General features: G+C 48.1%; 1 protein-coding gene across 1 annotated transcript in view; it reads right to left on the reverse strand.

Annotated features, from left to right (window-relative positions):
• Positions 1-20,690, reverse strand: part of DGKD (diacylglycerol kinase, delta 130kDa) — a 35,619-nt gene that overhangs the window by 10,979 nt on the left and 3,950 nt on the right. The window contains exons 3-16 of the mRNA XM_010195129.1: positions 11,751-11,855; positions 10,801-10,933; positions 9,840-9,946; positions 9,232-9,357; positions 8,099-8,201; positions 7,427-7,589; positions 5,293-5,401; positions 4,395-4,534; positions 4,163-4,247; positions 3,519-3,613; positions 3,319-3,418; positions 2,895-3,168; positions 1,400-1,558; positions 518-646 (exon numbers count right to left, since the gene is read on the reverse strand). Of these exons, the coding sequence (XP_010193431.1) occupies positions 518-646; positions 1,400-1,558; positions 2,895-3,168; positions 3,319-3,418; positions 3,519-3,613; positions 4,163-4,247; positions 4,395-4,534; positions 5,293-5,401; positions 7,427-7,589; positions 8,099-8,201; positions 9,232-9,357; positions 9,840-9,946; positions 10,801-10,933; positions 11,751-11,855 (1,828 nt within the window). The remainder of the gene's footprint in view (positions 1-517; positions 647-1,399; positions 1,559-2,894; positions 3,169-3,318; positions 3,419-3,518; positions 3,614-4,162; positions 4,248-4,394; positions 4,535-5,292; positions 5,402-7,426; positions 7,590-8,098; positions 8,202-9,231; positions 9,358-9,839; positions 9,947-10,800; positions 10,934-11,750; positions 11,856-20,690) is intronic.

Here is a 20,690-nt window from a genome sequence, read left to right on the forward strand (position 1 = left end):
GCAAGCAAAAACAGGTATTTTCAGTCTCAGAGACAAGACATCAGGGCAGAATGTATTAACTCCTGTCATTCACTGTGGAGAGTGAATAGCAGTAGTGCTTTCTTCCACTCCAGAAGGCTTAGCACTCCTGATACAGAGAAGGGTTTCTGGGGCTGCCTGCAGGGTTTCTGACTGACAGGCTGCCACTCTTCCACAGTCTCTCTCAGCAGTATCCTGCCTATCTTCTCAAGGTTACTCTGAGCTCAGGAACTCCTTGTAATGGGTACCTGAATTCTGCCACTGCACTGTGTTAATACAAATCTCTGTCTAGGTCTCAGCTACAAACTGGAAACTATTACAAGTCCCTCCAAGCCTTCACTTTTCAGCTCTAGTGGGAAGTTGTCCTCGAAGTGATTTCTCTCCATAAGGATATCAGACAGGACAATTTCATGTTTTCATGTGGAGACTGCAGCCTACGCTGCTGTCACCCATACTCTAGCTGGCTGCCTCAGTGGGAAGTGACGGGTGTCACACTTACTTGGGTAGAGGATTTTTGTGTTCAGCATTGGCAAGTTGTCCCGGTTTCCTGTCTGGGGAGGAAGAGACGCAGAGCTGCCCAGTGCCAAACTTCCTTTGTTGATAAGTCTTTCACAGGGAGACTTGGACGCTGTAAAACACAACACAAACGTGGCTATTGAAAAACACGCTGTGATTCAGACCAGCACACGGCCTGTGCAGCAAGGCTGGGTTAGGAACCACTCAACAGTAAAACACGCTAGCCACCAGAAAACAAAGAGTTGACAGAAAGAGTCCTTAAGAGACAGAGATGTGGCACACGTGCAGGCAGAAAACCTCACGGACTGGAGGTACCAAAATGCTACCTGAAAATATTAGAAACGGAGACGAGAAAAAGCTGGTGTCCGCAGCACAACAGTCAGGGTATTCTGGCTCCAAATCAATACCCATATAATCCATTTGCAGTGATCAGGGATCTTTAACAAATTACTCACATAACAGTTATTAAAGCAAACTGGCTTCTGTTCTGCTATCTGCAGAGGCTGGCAGGAGCTTACAGGGAAATGTCATCAGGCAGATGACATGAAAAATGGTCAAGACCATCCTTGTCCAAGCACTGAGAGCCAAGAGAATCCAGATTATTGGCTAAAGTGCAAGAAAATTTCCAAATTCTAGCTCTACGTGCTAAGATCACGGACCAACCATCAGAGATGTAGCAAAACGCTGGGTGTATGATGCACAGGCTAGAGCATCAGGAGGCCTGGCATCTGAAAAGCAATCATTCAAAAATCAGAGAACAGCAGCACTTGGAAGGCAATACACATAACATCTCCCTCCCTTTCTACAACTAACAGAACCACAATTTGCAGGCAGGATCTGCGTGGTGACAGCCCTGGAGCAGTACCTTTCCGCTGGCTCCTCCCTTTCGACACCCCATAGCTGCTGTGTGATGACTGCAGGGAGATTTTATCCTCGTTCCTCAGCTCCTTGCCCTCTTCAGAGGCTGAAAGACTCAGGAGGAAGCCCTCTTGCTCCTGGGTCTGGGCATTCTGCTCGTCTACAGCTGTAAGGAGAGAGAAAGTGGCATTCAGATATTGCCATAAATTCTAATCAGATGGACATTAAATGATAAATTGAATGAATTTTCTGTTTGCTTAATCTGTACTGGGGCAATAGGGTAAGCCATTTGAAAAGGGCACTGAGACACATACAATCAGGAGGAAGAAAACAGCAGTTGGTAAAAACAGAGAGGAAAGAATCAGATTACATCTTCTGGAAGACGAAAACCAGTTTGGAGAAGCTGGACAAATACAGCTGGAACACAACTGGAGCTTGCCCAAGAGCTGGTGAGAACTGAAGTTCTCCCAGTCTCTTCCCCTCCCTCGTGCAGAGCTCACCAAAACTACCCACGAGGCAACCCAAGCCACCAGCCCAGCAGAAACAGAAACTCTTCTTGCTGGAGTAAGCAAATTGTTGGGCTCCAGAAGAACTCAAACATCCAATTGGCACAAGGTAAGCAGCAGCACAGTGGGGCAGCAGTGAGGGTGAGACCTTCACTTCACCATACCCAGGCTGTTTGCTCAACTGCCATCATCTGGTGTAATTTCACCTTCAGGACAGGTTGTGTACAATATTGCAGAGCTGGAAATGCGAGCAACATTGCAACGATCTGTACCTGACCACACAGCTGTGCATAGAGCATGCTGAGGTGTGCATGGGCATCGCATCTGCAACTCCCATGCTTTTATCTCCAGTAACAAGCTGTTAGGTACTTCCTTCAGGCTAAGTGAAACCGCTGAGTTTATGACTAACATCTGGGACACTGATGCCTTTCAAAGCAAATGGAACTTTGAGCTGTGTGGGTATGAGTGGCCAGACAGAGATAAGGGTCAAGATGTGGAAAAGAGGGTCACCTGCCTGGGAAGTTACATGGGAACAGAACTGATGTGCATCAAGGTGCAGTATTAGCTAGTTTCAGAAGTCCCTGCCCTCTCCTGCAGCAGTACCACTGCACCGTTTTGCTGGGCTGTGCTATAAAGAGATTTCTGAAACAATCCAAGTTACAATACTTCAAATACTTTCTTCCCAAGCGTTTTCAGCTCTGTTTCACAGCAAGGCCACACAAACAGTTGCGCTGACACAATTATGGTATGGGTAGAGTGTGGGAGGGCAGCAGCTTCCTAAACCAGCCCTGTGGGAGAGAACGTACCTCAAACTTCAGATTCATTTACCAAGCAACGGTTCAAACAGGTGGGCTTGGCAGAGATGGCACTGAAACTGAACAGTCACATTACTGAACAGCTTCTCTGGCTCAGGAAAGCTGTTTTGAATAAAGAGCCCTACTGTTCTCTGGAATAAGACCCTGTAACAGGTCCCAGGCAGGACTCCTAGCAGCTTACCTTTTTCTGCATGCTCTATTATCTGGCGAATGGCTTTTTTCAAGCTGTTGGCTCTCAACATGAGCTGTTCCCGGGGGCGAAATATCTGGGGTCTTGCAGTACACGATGAGCCCACCGACTGGTCACTGGAAGACTCACAAGTGCTGCCTGACCCATCGCCATCCTCGGTTTCCTCTGCAATGGTGGGAGGAGGGTTTGGCAGAGATGAAGATGCCTGAGATTCATCATTCAGTGTCTTCAGCAATGAATCCAGCTTCTCCTTCAGCACAGAGCACTACAAGGTGAAGAACACGTGAGTAGAACTAACAGTAGACTGAGCAGCTCACTCTTTCAGTGCCTGCCAAACTGCTGTTGTCCTGATTGTCTGCAAACAGAGCAGTTACCACTACAGAAGCAGAAACCCAAACAATTTTTCCAATTTTACCTTCCTGGCCATGACCTCTGATTCCTCTGAGCTTTCTGTTGCTTTCTCATAGGCTTTTCCTACTCGAGCCACAAAATCCTTCACGGTCTCGCATAGCACCCTAGACAAAAAAAGGCAATGAAAACAAAGTCATAGGAGGATTGTCCTAGGATTTCCAGAGTGCAACTCCTGCTTGGAGCAGCTGTCCTGTAAGTACTCACTTGGCTGAGGAGATGACCACTGAGTGTTGGTCTGAAGTCAAAATTTTGGACAAATGAGCAGCCACAGAGTCTTCATAGAAGAGAATCTTCTGCACCTGGTGAGTCAGAAACAACCCACTGGGGTGCTGCTTCCCAGCCTTACAACATATGCTGTGTAACCCTGGCTCCCCAGAGAGTACCTATCATTCTACAGGCTCTTTTTGCCCTGGACAAATCCTGTGGTCCAGGGTGCAGTTACCCACTGACGATCTGAACTGGATCAATAAACCAGTCCTGAACCTAGAAATCACCAGTTCTTAGAGGCTCAGACTAACAATGGATCTAAACCTGGGTTTTTGCTGTTCTCCTGACTGCTACGCAGCTTTCCATAATTTCAACAACATGATGTCATGGTAGCAGATAAAATGTGATCATTTCTTCTCTGTCCTGCTCCAAAGCATTTTCCTCCCATTTCCCATTATGATTGCTAACCCAACCTCCATCCATCTCCATAATACTTCACTGACTTAAAGACCCAGGATCTCTGCAGGTCCTGCTTCACCCACGTCAGCTCAGGTTTGCTCCATTTGAACTCAACCTCTGCCTCCTTGCCTGTTCTGAGGCCACTGCTCCCAGTCCCCTGCCCTCTGCATCTCATGAGGTACCTCCGAGTCTTCACTGAAATCTTCAGTGACTGTGGAAGTGGAGGCCTGGCGAGGGAGTTTGGTTTCATACACCATGATGCTCCACCTGTGGAAATGAAGACATCAATACAAGGCAGCTGATTTCCTCCTTTATCCAAAGGATGTAAATGATCAGAACCTCAAGCAGAAAATACTGCACTTTGGCAAGGGCATGACTGACGTAAGGGGGATGATGTTAGTGATGGTTACTCACCTGTCCAGCATCTTGGTACTGGCCCTCTCCAGCTTCTCCAGGATCTGTGGGAGCTGGGTATCGTCATCACAAGCAGACCCCCAGCCTAACACACGGGCAAGGTCATTCCCCGTTCCCAAGGGCAGCACTCCCAGCTGGCACTGCAGTGGAGAAAAGGAAAGCAAACCTGATATTCCAATGGGAAAACACAAGCCACAGACAGCCACGAGTAACACGACTGCTTCCTTACACAGATCAGTCGTTGAGAAACAGCCATGCCCACGGTGAGGAGAAAATAACTGGATGTGGAAAACAGCCAGACGGACATGCAAGTAAGGAAAGATTTCCTCTACTGTTAAGGTGTTAATTGAGAAGTGTATTACAGCGACCACCTCAAGGAGCACCTTGTTAAAGCAGCCCCTTCTACAGCTGTACTTATTTAACCATCAGGTGGTGCTATTGCTTTTTCTGTAAAATAAGCATAGCCACCTCCAAGTGAAAATGGAAACAGATTGAACACTATGATACCTTTACTCCAACGAAGTTTCAGTCTATCCCAGGACTCAGAAACACCACCATGAGAATTAAAGGGAACAGATGAGGAGCACTGTCCCTGTGGAACTCTCAGTTTTCTAACTCCAGCCCTTTCTGAGTGTGTCAATGGAGCAGGATTAACTCAGAGCTACTCCAAAAGCTGGCTGTTGTAAGAAGGAGTTGTGGGGGAGTAATGGAGATAGGAATAACAGATCAGTCCAGTACTGCTTCTTGCAGAAAATACCACAAGAAGACTGCTGTGAGCTTCCAGCAGCTCCAGTCCTGGAGCAAACCACATCTGTATGGTCAGAGAAAGTCTCCTTCTCAACCCATGCTGCAGTTATCCCTTCATTCTTTCATCCAAGCAAGCTCGCTGGGCAGGTACCTGTTTGTGAAGATTGAGGCTATCGATTTCGGAGAGAACCCAGCCAACGCTTCCGTCCCCACCGCACACCAGAATCCGGAAAGTGTCAAACTTCTGGAATAACCGTAAACTACGGAGAAGGGACAGGAGAAACAAGAGAAGATCAGCTGTGACAGAAAGAAATGAGAAACAAGTCCAATCTGGGTAACAAACAGGGCAGATTTTCCTTAAGCAGGCTCTGATTTTGCAATTAATATGGGTCACTGTCATATTACGGATGAATTACAATGATGATAAATAAGGAACTGTAAATACAGCTAAGCACTTCACAGTGCCTATTCACTGCAGAAACAAACTGCTCCACTAAAGCAGGGCACTTTTGTCTGAACAGAAGAGGAAACAAACATGTGACAGCTCATTATCCACTGACTTCATTCCCTGTTGCAGATTGGCTGTGTTCAGCCCAACACTGGTTATTTGTCAGTGTTTGCAGGGCTCTTTGTCACTGCTTGTGCATTCAAGGCCGCACCAGATAAAGGAGAGCTTGAAGAGTGGGAACTTGGTGCAGTCATTGAAAGCAGACAACTGTAAGAGGATGTAAAGCCCCACAAGCTTTAGGCCTTATTCTGGGAACACAACATCAATCAGTGCTCTGGCGCCGTGTGTGTCCTGCAGGCAGGCAAGCAGCTCCAGCAACTCAAGTGTGGATCTCACTATCCGCCCCTTCCAGAATACTAAAAACAACCTCTCCTCAAGCTGTTCAGAACTGTGCTTCTCACTCCTCATCTTCCAGAGTTACTGCCTGCTTTTAATTCAGTTTGATATAGATATATATATTTTATTATTGCCTAGACAGGATTTACTGCAGTACATGAAAATCCTCACTTCTTCAAGCGCTGCTGACACAGGAAAAATGTGTACCAGAAATGACGTCTTGCAGTCCAGTTTGACTGGCACCAGTTGAGAATATTTACGTTTTTAAGAAGCAGCCTTTACCCTGTACCACCGTTTCCTTTTTAAGCAAGCAAACAAGAGTGGCTGTTTTAGAAGTGTGCACCACAGCTTGAGAAAATAATTGATTTCCTGCCTTCCCTTCTCTCCTGCAAAATTCCTCTCTCCAGTCAGCGCAAGTGGGGAGGGGAAGAATAAAACTTTTTAATGTAGTATGCTTTCTGTAAGTTATTTATCAGCCAAGCACCTCCCCTGGACAGCGTGCTGCAGTTGTAAAGGGCAGTGTTTTACAACGCACTACGGCTAAAAGCCACAACAGCTCTCAGGAAAGCAGAACCCAGTGGTCACCCATCCAGGAATGGACGCTCCCAGATTCAGCACCCTGTATCTACAGGTCTTAGTTAGAGACTTGGAGTCACCTTTGGAAAAACACAAAGGAAATTCACCTTGTGTTGGCTTTTCTTGTAAGAAGTACCTGTTCCTGACAAAGGTCACTCAAATGTGACGCAACACAGAACATGTAAAGGGAGCAAACAAGAGACCAAACTTTTTGTTTTCCCCTCACCAGAGCTGCAGAGATGCACCAAGGGAATTTATTCCACAGCACTCATTAGTTTTCTCATCTATAGCCATTCTAGTGCAACCTGGTTAACAAGCCTCCAGTGTCATCCAGAGCCCACACCAGAGTAAACTTCACCAAAAGCACTACTTGTAAGACGTATTTTCCCACTATCACCACAAAATCTTTACCTACTTCCCAGGTGAGTTATTTCTGGCCAAATCTCATTCTGACAATACTCCTTTGCTATCCATGACATTTGTCTTTTCCCCGATGTAACTGAAGCTAACTCTGGTGAACAGTACATCGGGATGTCTGTTACACGTCTGGCTGCGGAGGAGCTTTCTTTTGGATCCAAGCTCTCCACGCTTGGTCTTCTTCCAAGGGAGTGTTTCTGGAATTGCCCCAAACCCCTCAAGCTGTCCTGCTGTTAGTGATGCCCGTTTTCAACAACATTTTTGGGTTCAGCTAATCAATAACACTAAACACAGAGAGGGGAAAACCCCTCCAAACTTCCTATGCGTTCATTCTTCTGGGATGAATAGATTCCTTGTTATATTTGAGGATGAGCTTGTAACCAAATAAATCGTGTGTACTTTTCTGGTATGCCCAAGAAATCTGTGTTTCCATGGACTATCTCCTTACCCAAGGTGAGGTCCTCCATTCATGAGGTCAAAGACCTGGGCTGGATTCAGGAGCTGTTTGAATCTGCGTAGAAATTTGACGCCTTGGTTGTCTCCGCTCTTGGAGTTGACGAAGACCAACAAAGGGCTTGTGCAGGAAGGGGGACAAGTGGCTTTCCAGAAACCTGGTGGGTGAAAGGGAAGGGAGAGGGAGGAAAAGCCAAGAGATTTGAAGCTGCCCATGGAGACAGAGTGAGAAAAAACCAACATCCCCCACACCAGCACAGCTATGAAGAAGCAAATCCTTTCCTTGTGCTTATGGCACTCGCTGGGTAAACGCCAAACGCGCACAGCCCTAGATCCGGCACGAAGCACACCTCATGCTGCCAAATGTCACACTTATCTCCTAGCAGCATGCCAAACTTTCAGCTTTCCAAACTGGTTCTGCAATGTAGTTGTTCTCAATAAATTTTAACAGCTGCAGCTCAGCAAATACCAGCGTTACAGGGTAATAAACTGAATGCAAAAGCAAAGCAAACAGTTCATCGCCATGCTTCAGCAATGCCTTCCAGTTTGGAGCTTCAGCAACACCAAAAGCAGACTTCTCAGTTGACAGAGCCTGGCATAAACAGCGTTAGCTGAAGGGACTGCGACCGAGAGGGGAAGGAAGGCACCACTTGCTGGCGACACCTACCATCCGAATCAATGCTGTTCAGAGCAGTGGGAGGAATGACGGACACTTTGCACAGTCCAAGAGGACACTTGCTTGGCAACAACTCTTTACATGCTGTGTGTACCTGAAAGCACCAAAAAACATTCATTCAGACTCTTTTGGGCACCGTGGTGTAACTCATACAGCCAGCCAACAAGAATCTGGAAAGGAAGAGGGGGAGAATCAAAGTTATTTTAAGAACGACCTAATCAGAGCCTTCTGCTAATTCTCCTCTTCCCATGAGTACGTACTTTTTCTGCCATTTAAATTTATGAGACGAGCACTCCGAGTGCTCGGAGGACCAGATAACAGATTATGTGGCTTGAGGAGCCTTCAGGCATCCTGCTTGCAAAATCCTAGTGTCAGCTGAGAGAGAAAAAGCAGCAACAAAAGGAAAAGCTGGAAATCCAAGAAAAGAAGCAAGCAAAAAACAAAGCAGGAAGACACGAGGGACGTAAGAGGTAAGTGAAGAAAGGATTAATGCAACCACCCAAAACAGGAAATGCAAAGCAGGGTAGGGCACTGCAGTAAGTTCTGGCACACGAAGACCGCAAGACAGAGGGTTTGCCTGGGGTTTGAGCCTCTGCCTCAGTTAGTATAAACATATTTTGTGAGACTTCTTTTACTAATCCCATAGACAACTGGAAACAGCAATATCTGCAGCACTGCAGCGGCCAGGCAAGAGAAACCTATGGCAACAGGAACAGAAACTGCCATTATTAAAATACCTTGGTATTCTTTATCATCTTTTGCTGTTGTACCTTCTCAACTTGTAGAAATGACAAACAATAGCTCCTTAAATCCAACACATCCCACGCCTGCGGCACCGATACATATCTGGAGTAATTAAATTCTTCTATGACAGCTCACTATCAAAAGAACATGAGCTTGCAGAGAAGCCAGGTACTTATAGCAGGTACCACAGGGATACTTTTCAGTACAGATTTCAACTTCTATCTCTTGGAGGCTGTTTATCATCGGAAGAAAGAACAACAAAGTCCCTCATGGCAAATACCGCTAGAGATTTCATTTTAAGCAGTGTCATTAAAGGAACAGACCCCAGAGCTGATCAAAGACCATCCATTTCCTGAAATAATCGCGTTTACTCAACTCACCATGGCTTTGCACCAAAGGCAGCGCCAATCTTGCAAACGCAGGACGCTGCCACAGGTTTTATCGCACACGGTGCATTTGGCACTCACGGGCAGGTTTCCTTCCAACCACTGATGTGGCATTGAGATCTGCAAACGAACAGAGGGAGAGGAGCAGTGTGGACCTTCCCGAGTGCAACTCACGGGCACAGGATGCACAGCGGCACCGAGACACACAGAGATGGAAACCTCCATGTGCACCGTTTGAGGACAGCCAAGGCAGGGTCTGGAAAACACCTCAGGATCTCTTTTGGCATCTCCCAAAGAGACCAGGTGATTCGCCCCAGGCTACCCAGGAAACACAGACCTGCATCAGACATCCCCTATGCTAAGGTACCGTTCCAACTGCTCATTTATCTTCCTTTTGCCAAACTCAGACCAGATTCCCCACACCTCCAACTAATTCATCCTCAGTTCACCAGGTCCACAGCAGGAGTTTCTTCCTATTACAGAGCTCTCGCTGCTCTGGATGAACTTTTCACACAGAACCTCCTGCTCTGACAGTAAAGGCCTTTCCCACATCACTAACACATGAAGGCAAGGAAGCTGTAAGAGCTAAGACTAACGCCTACCCCATCTTCATCCTCAATGATATCCTTCCCGATGGAGGCCAGAGTTGTCCACTTGCAGTTGTTGGTTGCCCGCACAGCACACCGCTTGTGGGCTTTAAACTTGCACACTAGAGAGGAAGAGAAGAATACATTAACCGTGCCTCAGGCCGTGTGATGGGGCAGCCTGTGCAAAAGCTTTCCCAAGTGACCAGGTTTGGCTCCAGAAGAAAGCATGGGCACACACCACCCTTGTTAGCACTGCCAAAAGTATCAGCTCTAGGCACACTGAGTGAGAGGAGCCAGCTATTTGTTCCTGCCTTGTCACTTTTGCCAGCTGCTTGTGCAAAGCTCAGCTATCACCTTGTTAAAGCTGACATGATTTACAGTCATACACTCCTGCATCCCTTTACACGTGTGGGTATAGGGTCATACACGCTAGATGCACGAGCTGTGTACAGCCACACGTCTCAAAGCTGAGAAAGAGCAACCTCCTGGCATTCAAGCACTTAACAAGGATGCTCTTACAAGTACGATTATTCCTATGAACAGCAGTATTCCTGTGAATCTTCTGATACCCCAGCAGTACATACCTGTTCACTTCAGCAGCAGGATTTTAATAAGGGATGGCAGTATGTGGGGATACGGGAAAAAGGATCAGCTATATTACTATTAAACGACATTAAAAACCAGCATGAAAACATCACCACATCTATTAGCCTTTTACAAAATGCCGTGTTTCTGATCTTGACTTCTGCAGGGGAATTCTCTGTGAAGCCAAAGGGATTCAGCAGCACACAGTTTCAGCATCAGCCCCAGAAAAGAGCTCTGGTTTCATACACAGCCTGTGGCTCTCAAGTTCATTACGCTACATCTTTCTACATCTTCTGGCAGCGTGTTCACACCATTCCTCTTCAATTCTCTCTGGAATACGGCACCGAGGTGTAAGATGAGACATCCAAACCAGGAGACAAAGCACGCTTACCTTCACACGAGAGCCCGTGCGACGTGACTCCAGACAACGCCTCCCGACACACGTTGCAGTACGTTGGCCGAGCGTGCGAGCAGGCGTACCAGTTATGCATCCCTGAGAAATGGTCCATGCTGTACTGGGTAGACTGAGAAGAGAAATGTATTACAGCAAAGTCTAAAGTAGAAAAACAACATCTTTTTTTCTTAAAACAAACACTCGCCCGCAGCAGTCGGGAAAGGCAGAAACAGAAGAGCTGAACGAGGGAAGAGGAGGCCACATGCAGTTCATACACAATAGCTGTAACTCAAGAAGGTCTAAGTCAGAAGAGACTACTTGAAGAAGAAGCCACACCTTCATTCCTGCTCCTGTCCTACCTCCCATCCTTGCCTCACTACAAGCGTGTGTAGGGGAATGAACTGGACGATTTCTCTGCTGGAGACTTGAGCTTTTCCTTCCTCATTTTTTGGTCAGATGAAGTTTTCGGCAAGATCAGTTCCCCAACCTGCTCTACTGTGGCAGAGGAACGCCTGTGCCAGCAGCAGGGAGCATCAGAGGAGGGAAAACACAAGACAGCTTCTGTCTGGGGGCAGTGCTGGTCTAACCACAGAAAGCAAACGGATGCACTGAAGTGGGCACACCACCAAGCAGTGAGACGTGAACTGGGACAGGGAGGATAACTGAAGGGTGAAAGGACAGCGGAAGGAAAGCTGTGTTTCATAACCTACCCACACTCTGGAAGTGCTCTCAGCGTTACCAAGGGAGAGCACACAAAGCTGCCAGCATTCTTTACAGAATCACTTCAGTGCATCTGTGGCGGTTTTTACAGAAGGCTGAATGCTATCACCATTGCAGTCAATAAAAACGACTTCTATTAGCTTCACTGGAAGCTGACTCCAGCCTCGGAACAAGCTGTGATCTGGGAGAGGAGGCAGAGCACGCAAAGGAACACATCTTCCCATTACCTCAAAGTGTTCACGGTTCTGCACAGTCTTCAGTGCTGCAATCCAATCTTCCATCTCCTTCCTGTTATCAGCACACAGGATGAGCTTCCGACACGGAGTGATGATCTGGTGGGAGAGAAATTCACAGTGGGTATTCTGGGCACGCAGTGACAGACAGCAGGGAACATATGATCTCCAGCACAGTCTATTGGGGTGATTTTCAGGGCGATGAGCTCCACAGCAGGAGTCACTGGCACCTTTCAACCACGTTTCTCTTCCACCAAAACACACCTTAATTCCTTCATCGACGAGCAGAACCACAGAGACCAGAGCTGTCACTACCAATGCTGAACTGAGTGAAGAAACCTCTCGTACCCAAACAACAGCATGACGCAGCACAGAGCAACAGGAGTTAATGCATTAATGTGCAGACCTTGTCGAAGTTTAAGTACTTAATGCTTTTTCGATTGGCAACCACATTAAAACATTTTGCTAACAGCATAACCTACCAGTTTCTAGCAATTAATGAATTAGATGACATACTCTAACATCATACTAAAAATCTGTTTAGAGTTATGACAAGCGGGGTGGGAGGAGGAGAGAAATGAAGCTAAATAAGCCATCTAGAAGAGCAATCGCTGCATTTTGAACCCTTGTGGTTCCCGAGGGCTTCTCCTACGTTTATTACACAAAAGATACTCCACCAATGGAGTACCAAAATGTTGCACCACCAGCCTGAGCTTGCCTTCCTCTAAAAGCCCTGTCCTCAGCGTGTTTCTGGGCTCACTCCCGCGTAGGAGCCCCCCTGTGCTAAATGACCAGTTGGGTCTCACCAAACCTGCAGGAACCACACGGAGGGGCTGAAGCTCCCCCTGCCCAGGCAGGCAGGCTCTGCAGCCTCCCCCAGTGCTCTCTCCTTTGGTCAGAGGGCGGCAGCAGAGAGAAAGCAAAGCTCCAGGCTCTTGAGAGGACCCCGAAGGGGACCCACAGGGCTGGCATTCAGCCGGGGACCAGGCCCGGCCATAAATCAACGCTGATTCTTCCTATCGCCAAAGTCTGTCTTCCCCACACCACAGTTATCCTATCTTACTGCCTCCTTGTGCACACCTCTACCCATTTCCATCCAATGGGCTTCTTAAATCAGAGCCGTATTGAAGGGTTTGAAAGACCCGGATTTAAGAAAAGCTGCAATAAAGTTGAACCATTAGGAAAAATCAAAAGACTTCTCTATATGTCAACTCTCAACACTTCCAGCAGTCCAGACTCTGTTCCATCCCTCTACATTTTGTAATTAAAAATCTGTCTACATTAGCTGCTTTTTCAGCAGATTGCATCCCAACATCTGAAATGATGGGTTAAAACAAGCGAGGATGGTGTCAAGTTGATGAGGCCAGCACAGCACCAAGGTTTTGTTAATGAGCACTGAAACCCCCTCACAACACCCCAACACATGACTCCTGGTAATGACCATTTTCCAGTCCGTTTCTCACTTTTCTCATTCATAAAACAGACTAAAAACAAAAACATCTGAAGCTGAACACCAAGCTTTTCGCTGAAGTGCCTCAGAGCATCCACTATGAAATCCGTACGTCACGTTAACAAGAAGGTACACCTGCACACTCCTGCTTTATGTCATGCTCTCCCATTTTCAACATGTGTTCCTTTCCATGGGACAGACTGCAGCATTCGCCTGCAGTAACACTGAACTGCACCCAGAGGCACCACCAACACCCAGAAAAGGCTACAGCCGCATCAAGTGGGCAATGGACGGAGCTAAACACCTCTGTAAAGCGTGGGCTGGCCGTCCATAGCAGAAACACAGCTCTGGCTTGGAGCATCGTATCCTGGACATTATAGCCTGGTCTGCATCAACTGCAAGCAAACAGAAAGAAGTGTTTACCATTTCCTGAAAATAAAGAACTTGGAAGAACTCCTTCCCTCTTCCCTGACTTTTTCCTGTAGACAATTCCAGCTCTGACAAATGAATCCCCAAAGAAGGTATCACAGGAGTCTCTCTTTTTCCTTGGGAAAGTGGAAAAGGGGTTGGTGAACTGCATTTCCATCCCACACTCTGCTGTGGAAAGAAGGCTGCTCTAGACAAACCTTTCACAGAGCATGACACACACACAAGAGTGTGAGGCTCGAGAAGAGCACGCAGCATCTCCCAAGTCCTGCTGAGAGGAAGCACCTTTTTTCCTGGAAGTAAAGCGAGTTCAAATCATTTGTTCGGGCGTGCAGGGTTCCACTTCTCTCCCAGCGGCAAAGCCAAGAACATCCACAATTGCACATGTACAGCAGTACCCTATGTACAGTCCAAGCATCCCAGGACGAAGCATCCAAGGAGCTTTCATCGCTTCAAACCCAGCCAGTTTGTATGAGGAACTGCCGGTTCAGTCAGCAGCCACTGGGGAGAAGTGATTGAAAACAGTTGGTAACATTCATTTATCATCGTCGTGATCCCATTTCAGAATACCCTTATTCAGTGCTGTCCCTCTTCTTATTTTTCTCTCTTTCTGGAAAAAAGAAGAGTTACCAAGTACATAGCATCGTTTCACCTTGAAGAGATGAAATCTAAAATACTGGGACAGTATACAGAAATGCAGGCACTCCTCTGATAAGAGTTAACTTCCAAGGCTAGCGGCTTCCTGCATCACTGGAGAGCCTGTCCAATAGAGGAAATCACTGATCCCTTCTTAAGTCACTACCCCATCATCTTAAAACCCCCACATTCAGTGCTGGACAATCCCCTGTTCACAGAACAGAGTTAAAGTTCATAAGGCAACAGGACAAATAAAGAGATCAAGAAGATTTTCATTCCTGAATCACCCAGACAGAGTCACAGAATTAAAATAAAGCCTCTATTGCACAACTACAAAACTGCAAATAGGCGTAACTTTGTGCAAGATAAATTTAGGAAAAGCATTCCCCGTTAGTCAGTTCTGAACCAGCGCTTGCACTGGGATTTAGTGGTGTCATCAGAGACGTGAACTGACAGACGATCTGAAACGTAACTCCTGTTCTAGGAAGGACACACTGGGACAATTCAGGCTTCACTGGGAAGGACAGAAAAGATTTTAACGTAACTGGTTTAACAATTCTTGGGGGAAATTAAGAAACCGTACAAAGCTGGTTTACAAGTTAACATGCAGCGGTGCCACAATTAAACATTTTAACAAGGATAATTAGGAATCCAGAAACACGTTAACAGGGACACTTCCTCCACAGAGAGCTTCAACAGCTCCTGCCTTTCATCCCACCTCGCATCCCGGCAGCAGACACAGGTACCTGTGAGCCTCAGCCACCCCTGGGGAGCCCCAGCCACCTCTGCTGTGTCCCAGCCACCTCTGGGGAGCCCCAGCCACCCCTGCTGTCCCTGCACTCAGCTCAGGGACTTGCCCCTGCGCAGGCTGATGGGCAAGGAGCACACCACAACGCTGGTCCAACCCAGATGAACAGAAACGTGCTCTCACTCGCTGGGACAGGAAAACATCCTACCGCTTTCACCGCCTTCTACTTGAGCCAGTAATTTCAACTCCAGGCATCCACTCGTCCGAGGACACTAACAGAGGGAGAAAGGCTAGCGCACACGCTGCGCTGTCTAGCCAAGACCGATGATCAGCACCAAAATAATAAAAACAATAATACAAACAATATCCTTGGAACCTCCAAAAGAAGCCACAGCAACCTTGCCCTCGGAAAGCTGTCCTCTGCAGGCAGGGAGCCCCGGTGTCTGCTCTCGGCTCCAGCCGGGATGAGCCGATGCTCTGGAGCACCGCTCCTGGTTATCCCTGTTGGCAAACGTGGTCCAGCTATTTTTTATGTTCCGGCTGCAGCTCTGGACTCACATCCTGGAACAGTATATTCCACAGGATGACGACGCACTAGGTGAAGTAGCATTTCCTTTGATTTGTTCTAAATTTACAGAGCAGTAATGTCATCCAGTGACCTCTTGTTCTCGTATAAACGGAGAGCACAAAAACAGTGATCTGACTGCTTCTGAGTTAGGACAGGGGCTGCCTGGCTAGGAGTTTAAAAACACACTAAAAAGTTTTAAGATTTATTTATAATCTCATACATTTTTGGCCTGTTGGGGACTGGCAGAACTCTGAGTGTTCCTGCCCTGAAACAGCTCAGAATTTGATCAAGATACGAGCAATTACGTAAATTAAAATTGCTCGTTCTCCTAAAAAGGGAATATAAAACCTGACATACTTTTTTGATCCTAAATGCTACTGAACTTAAGAGTCACAGAATCACAGTGTGGTTTGGGTTGGAAGGGACATTAAAGCTCATCCAGTCCAACCCCCATGGGCAGGGACACCTCCACCAGCCCAGGCTGCTCCAAGCCCCGTCCAACCTGGCCTTGGGCACTGCCAGGGAGGGGGCACCCACAGCTTCTCTGGGCACTCTGGGACAGGGCCTCACCACCCTCTGGGTGTGGGTCTTTAGATTTTGCTCCTCAGTAGGAGCCAGATTCCCAGATACCCCCATGCCCAGAGCTCACCATGTGGGGACTTCATTGAGGCCTAACACTGACCCACAAAATAGCCCAACAGCAATCATGGGGGAAAGTAAGCTGCCAGTCCCTCTAGTGAGTCCTGAGGAGCTGGAACGAACCCCAGAAATACCTTTTGTAAGAATTGTGGTGACAACCAAGCACCCAGCAGGTCACCCCTCGCAGACAGTTACGTGCCCTCTGTGCAGGTGAGCCAGCTCAAGTCTATCAGAGAAACTCTCCATTTTCAGCTCTAACTCCCAGAAAAGCCGTGCTTTCGCTGGCTGTCCTGTGCAAACACCTCTCCAAAACTGAGCTTCATCCCCTCCGTCTCCTCCTCGCACAGCACATGCCCTCCTACCAGCTGGTGACTCCCACCCCTCGATGCCGATCCACGCTGCCCTGTCCAAAACCAACACCAGTTCACTGACGTTTCCAACCCGGCCAGCTGGCACACAACACAGCCAACCGAAGAGAATTCCTCATTTCACGTTCTAAAAACGGACTGCATGTCCCTGGATATCCTGCCCCAGTGAACAGCTGTGGGAGCTGGATTAGAAAGGCAGCCCAAAAAAGACTCCTTCCATCAGACGAAATTCTCAACAGCAGTCCGCTCTACATCACCCTTTGGTGTTTTGCTCCACTGAGCAACCTCCCTCCACCCAAAAGCCAGAGCATAAACTCATACTCTTTGGTCTCACTGCCATCAAAGACAACCTCAGCATCTCTGCCCACTTCCTCCTGCAGCGTTTGCTGGGTGCCCAGAAACCTCTCAGCAAAGCGGTGCCGCTCTGGCCAAAGGCGCGTTGGGAGCGGCTGTCATCAGAGCGGATCCGGCGAGCTCGGCGACCACAAAAGATGGCAAAACAAGTTAACGTCACGCCGGCCCAATGGCAGAGCTGGCTGAAGAAACGCTGCGGGGGGGCACACACACTAAATATAGTTTTGGTGATGTGCTCCGTTTCTCAGAGTGGCCAAAAGTGGGTGCATGAGAACACCTGCTCCTCCTGGCTGCTTCCTTTTACTCACATCCTGTTCCAGTACCGACTTCTGTTCAAAGGCGCTGGCCACAAATCCCCCAAAGAGGGCCCGGATTATTCCCAACAGTTGATGGCTTTGGGGACAGGGCCAGCAGGAAAAAAACTCAAAAGACCTAGGAATTGCAAAAAAAACCCCCAAAAAAGCTGCAAACAGGTGCTGGTGTAGGCAAAAGAGGCAGCTCGATCACATAGGGCAAAGGTGGGGGAAACTTCCACCCTCTGGACCTAACCACTACGTCTGCTCTTGTAAACTCTTGTATCCCATGAACCCAAGCACTCAGGAAGGAAAACCAGGTGAGGCTGTCACGAGGACTCAGCCGTTTCATCCACTGCAGCTCCTGTTCCAGCACGAGCGGTGGTTGAGCGAGCACTGGTACGCGTTAAAACACCTCGCCTGCGTTCACCAGTGCGACTCACAGATCAGCAGAATTACCACACGGTTCAAATACAGCTGCTAAACGTGCATGAAGTGAGTGCCCGTCCCTCAGCAAATACACCAGGTTAAGAAGACTGAAAAAGGGAGAAGAGAGGAAAATGAGAGTATTTAGTTTCAGACTCAGACCAGTCGCACTTAAAATCTTAAGAGCCCGTCTTGCTGATGGCAGCTTCTGAGACAATCTGGAGCTGAGCAGCACCACAGCAGAGCCTCAGACAGTGAGTCGGCGTAATTTTAGTAGGTCCCTGTAGTTTGGAAGAGAGAAATGACACGAGTATTGATGGTCAGACCCACGGGGGACCGAGGTTTGCCTTCCTCCACGGACAACAACCCTCTCCCCATTTGCAATTCAGCTCTCATCCAGTTTTGCCAACAAATCGAGTCCCATTAATCCACTGCAGAGGTCACGTAGAGCTCTCTGAACTGCATCGCTTCTCCTTCCTCAAGACCCGATTGCTACACTGAAGGGGAAAGGGAAAAGCAGCTTTTCATCTGACACTGGAGAAATGCACCCGTTTTCTGATTATTTTGGTAGCGCCAGATCTTTATTTCCTGCTAAAATGACCATCTTCCACCTAAGGAAACTCTCATTTGTACCAAATAAAACAAGTCATTAATGTGCATACAGTTATGCCAAATTCTGCCTTTTCTCCTGTTTTTAAATAGCAGTAACAATATTTTCCTTAGAGCTCCATGTGCCCAAGTCCCTGTTTACACCATACCGGGCATCTTATCCCCAACTTCCACGTGGCTATTCTACCTTAATCTGCAACCTGCAAAACCCAGGCCAGCTCAGATCTATAGGATACCAGGCACAGCACACAGAATGGTCTCTCCAGGACCGTTTTTACACCATGAGGTTCACTCATCTTGCGACACACGCCTCGTTTGCCAGGGGGTTGCACATTACACGCACATCTTGTCTGAGCACCACCGCGGGCACTCAGCACCACCGTGCCGTGCCCACAGATTAATCACAACTCCAGCTGCCCTCCCTCCACCCGTGCTTCCTCCCAGCCCCTGTCTGCCCAAAGGCTGCAGCGGGAAGTCAGCCCAGACAGCGCGTTCCCTGGGAAAGCGATCGTCTCGCATACAGGGTCACATTCCTGCGTGCTTCTGGAGAGCCTGCTCCTAAACAAGGCGCATTCCTCTTCTTGGCAACTGGTAAGGGGAGCACAGACAAGGAGAGGATTTTAGGGCTTCTGCAAGCGCTTCACAGACGTCAAAACCTAGAGGTTGCACGAAGGTCTTGGTCACCGTGAGCAGATATGAAATGCAGACAATCCTGGTTAATTCATGTGCACTAATCACTAGAGATCACCAAATGTGAACCCACAGGGCTGCCACGCCAAGTGCCAAAGCATCTCAGCACAGCTCCGTCACCGACTCGCCCTCCACTTCACGCTGTGGATGCACACACACATCCCATCCCTTCTTCACCTGTTTTCCAAAACAGGGTCCTGCCAGGAAAGGAGTTCCCAAACAGACCCACACTGCTCAGAAAGAGCAGCGCATTTGGGAAGGTAAAGGATATTTCAGAGAAACTTTCCCAGTCACTCAAACAGAAGCCAAACCATGAAGAATGGAGGGGCAGGTCAATGTTCCCCAGCGGTAGAGCTGCTGGCTCAGTGGGCTCACAGACATCAAGGCTAGCAGCTAATAAATCACAGGACTGAGCAATAAAAGTCCTTGTCCACGGTAGGAAAATGACCTGCTCCTGACAGCTCACTGTTAGGAACAGCTCCTCGCAGCCCCCTCACCTCAGCTGTGTTTGGAGAGAGGTTGGTAGCCAGCACTAAAGGAAGCGAAGAGCTTTCAACAGCCTCGTGAACCCAGCAGCTTTCCACACGGGTCACCAGGCAAACACCAGTCCTGTTTCACAGGCTGCCACGCTGAAACCATCGCAAGCACCATGGCTGGGGAGGCCTCGCTCCTGCAAATACGATTAGCAGGCCTCTCCCTGCCTTCAAAATGACCAGAGCAAAGCAGCGCACACAAATCCGTCCTGTTCCTCTGCAGTGGCTCCCACATCAAACTAAACCCATGGCGTTCCCAAACGACGCCCTGCTCACCACAACACAGGCTGCTCACCGACAACCACAGGCTGTTCTGCCTTCCTGTCCTCATCTGGAAGGGGGAGAAGACGCTGGAATCTGCAGCCTCGCTCAGGAGGGCAGAGAAAGCACCTGCCATGGCACCAAGGTTACAGAGAGCAGAGATCATCAAACAAAAGCTCCCTTGTTCAGGCACAAGGGCAATAACAGACACTCATTTCAAAGCAGTAAAACTTCCCTGTAGGGAACAAAAGCTCCTCATAAACATTTCCCTTTTCTTTCCAGCTCTCTACCTATCCTGCCTCAGGTAAATTCATAAAGCTCAGTCTGACCTCATCCAGGAGCTTCAACTTTCTCAAAACCTCCTAGCATATTTTAGGGTCATGCTGTAAGGTACAGCAGCAATCCCCAGATCTCTCCACCCACAGCAACTTCTTCCAGACCCTCTAACTCTTCCATGTTTATCCTCTTTGATGGTTTTCCTCCAGATTTTTCCCTCTTCTGTGCGAGCAGCCTAATGAGAGGCAACTGCAGGAGACTGGATTCAGAGTCCTAAAAATCCTTGGCATGAAAGAATTTTCAGTGACTGTTTTCCCTGACTAACAGTGACTCAGAACGGCCTGTTTACCAAAGGGCCTTTTCTCAAGCAGAAAAAACTGCACTGAAGCCTGGATCACAAACTACAAAAATAGCAAAGTATTTTGAAACTGCAGCGGTTCTGAGCGGAAACGGGGACCGAACGACTAATGAAGGGAGGAGGGAAAACCAGTAGAGGGATTCTGGACATGGCAACTCACGGCTCCACTCAGATTTTCAGTTGCTTATAAAGGAAATTCTGACAGCTGCCAATATAAACAGCGAGAGCACTGGCAGAGAGCACAATTCCCGAATGTGTACACACAGGGGTGTGAGACAACAACCCCCAGCAAAGCCTGA

This window comes from Mesitornis unicolor, unplaced genomic scaffold, assembly GCF_000695765.1.
Source record: "Mesitornis unicolor isolate BGI_N332 unplaced genomic scaffold, ASM69576v1 scaffold442, whole genome shotgun sequence".
NCBI classification, from domain to species: domain Eukaryota; kingdom Metazoa; phylum Chordata; class Aves; order Mesitornithiformes; family Mesitornithidae; genus Mesitornis; species Mesitornis unicolor.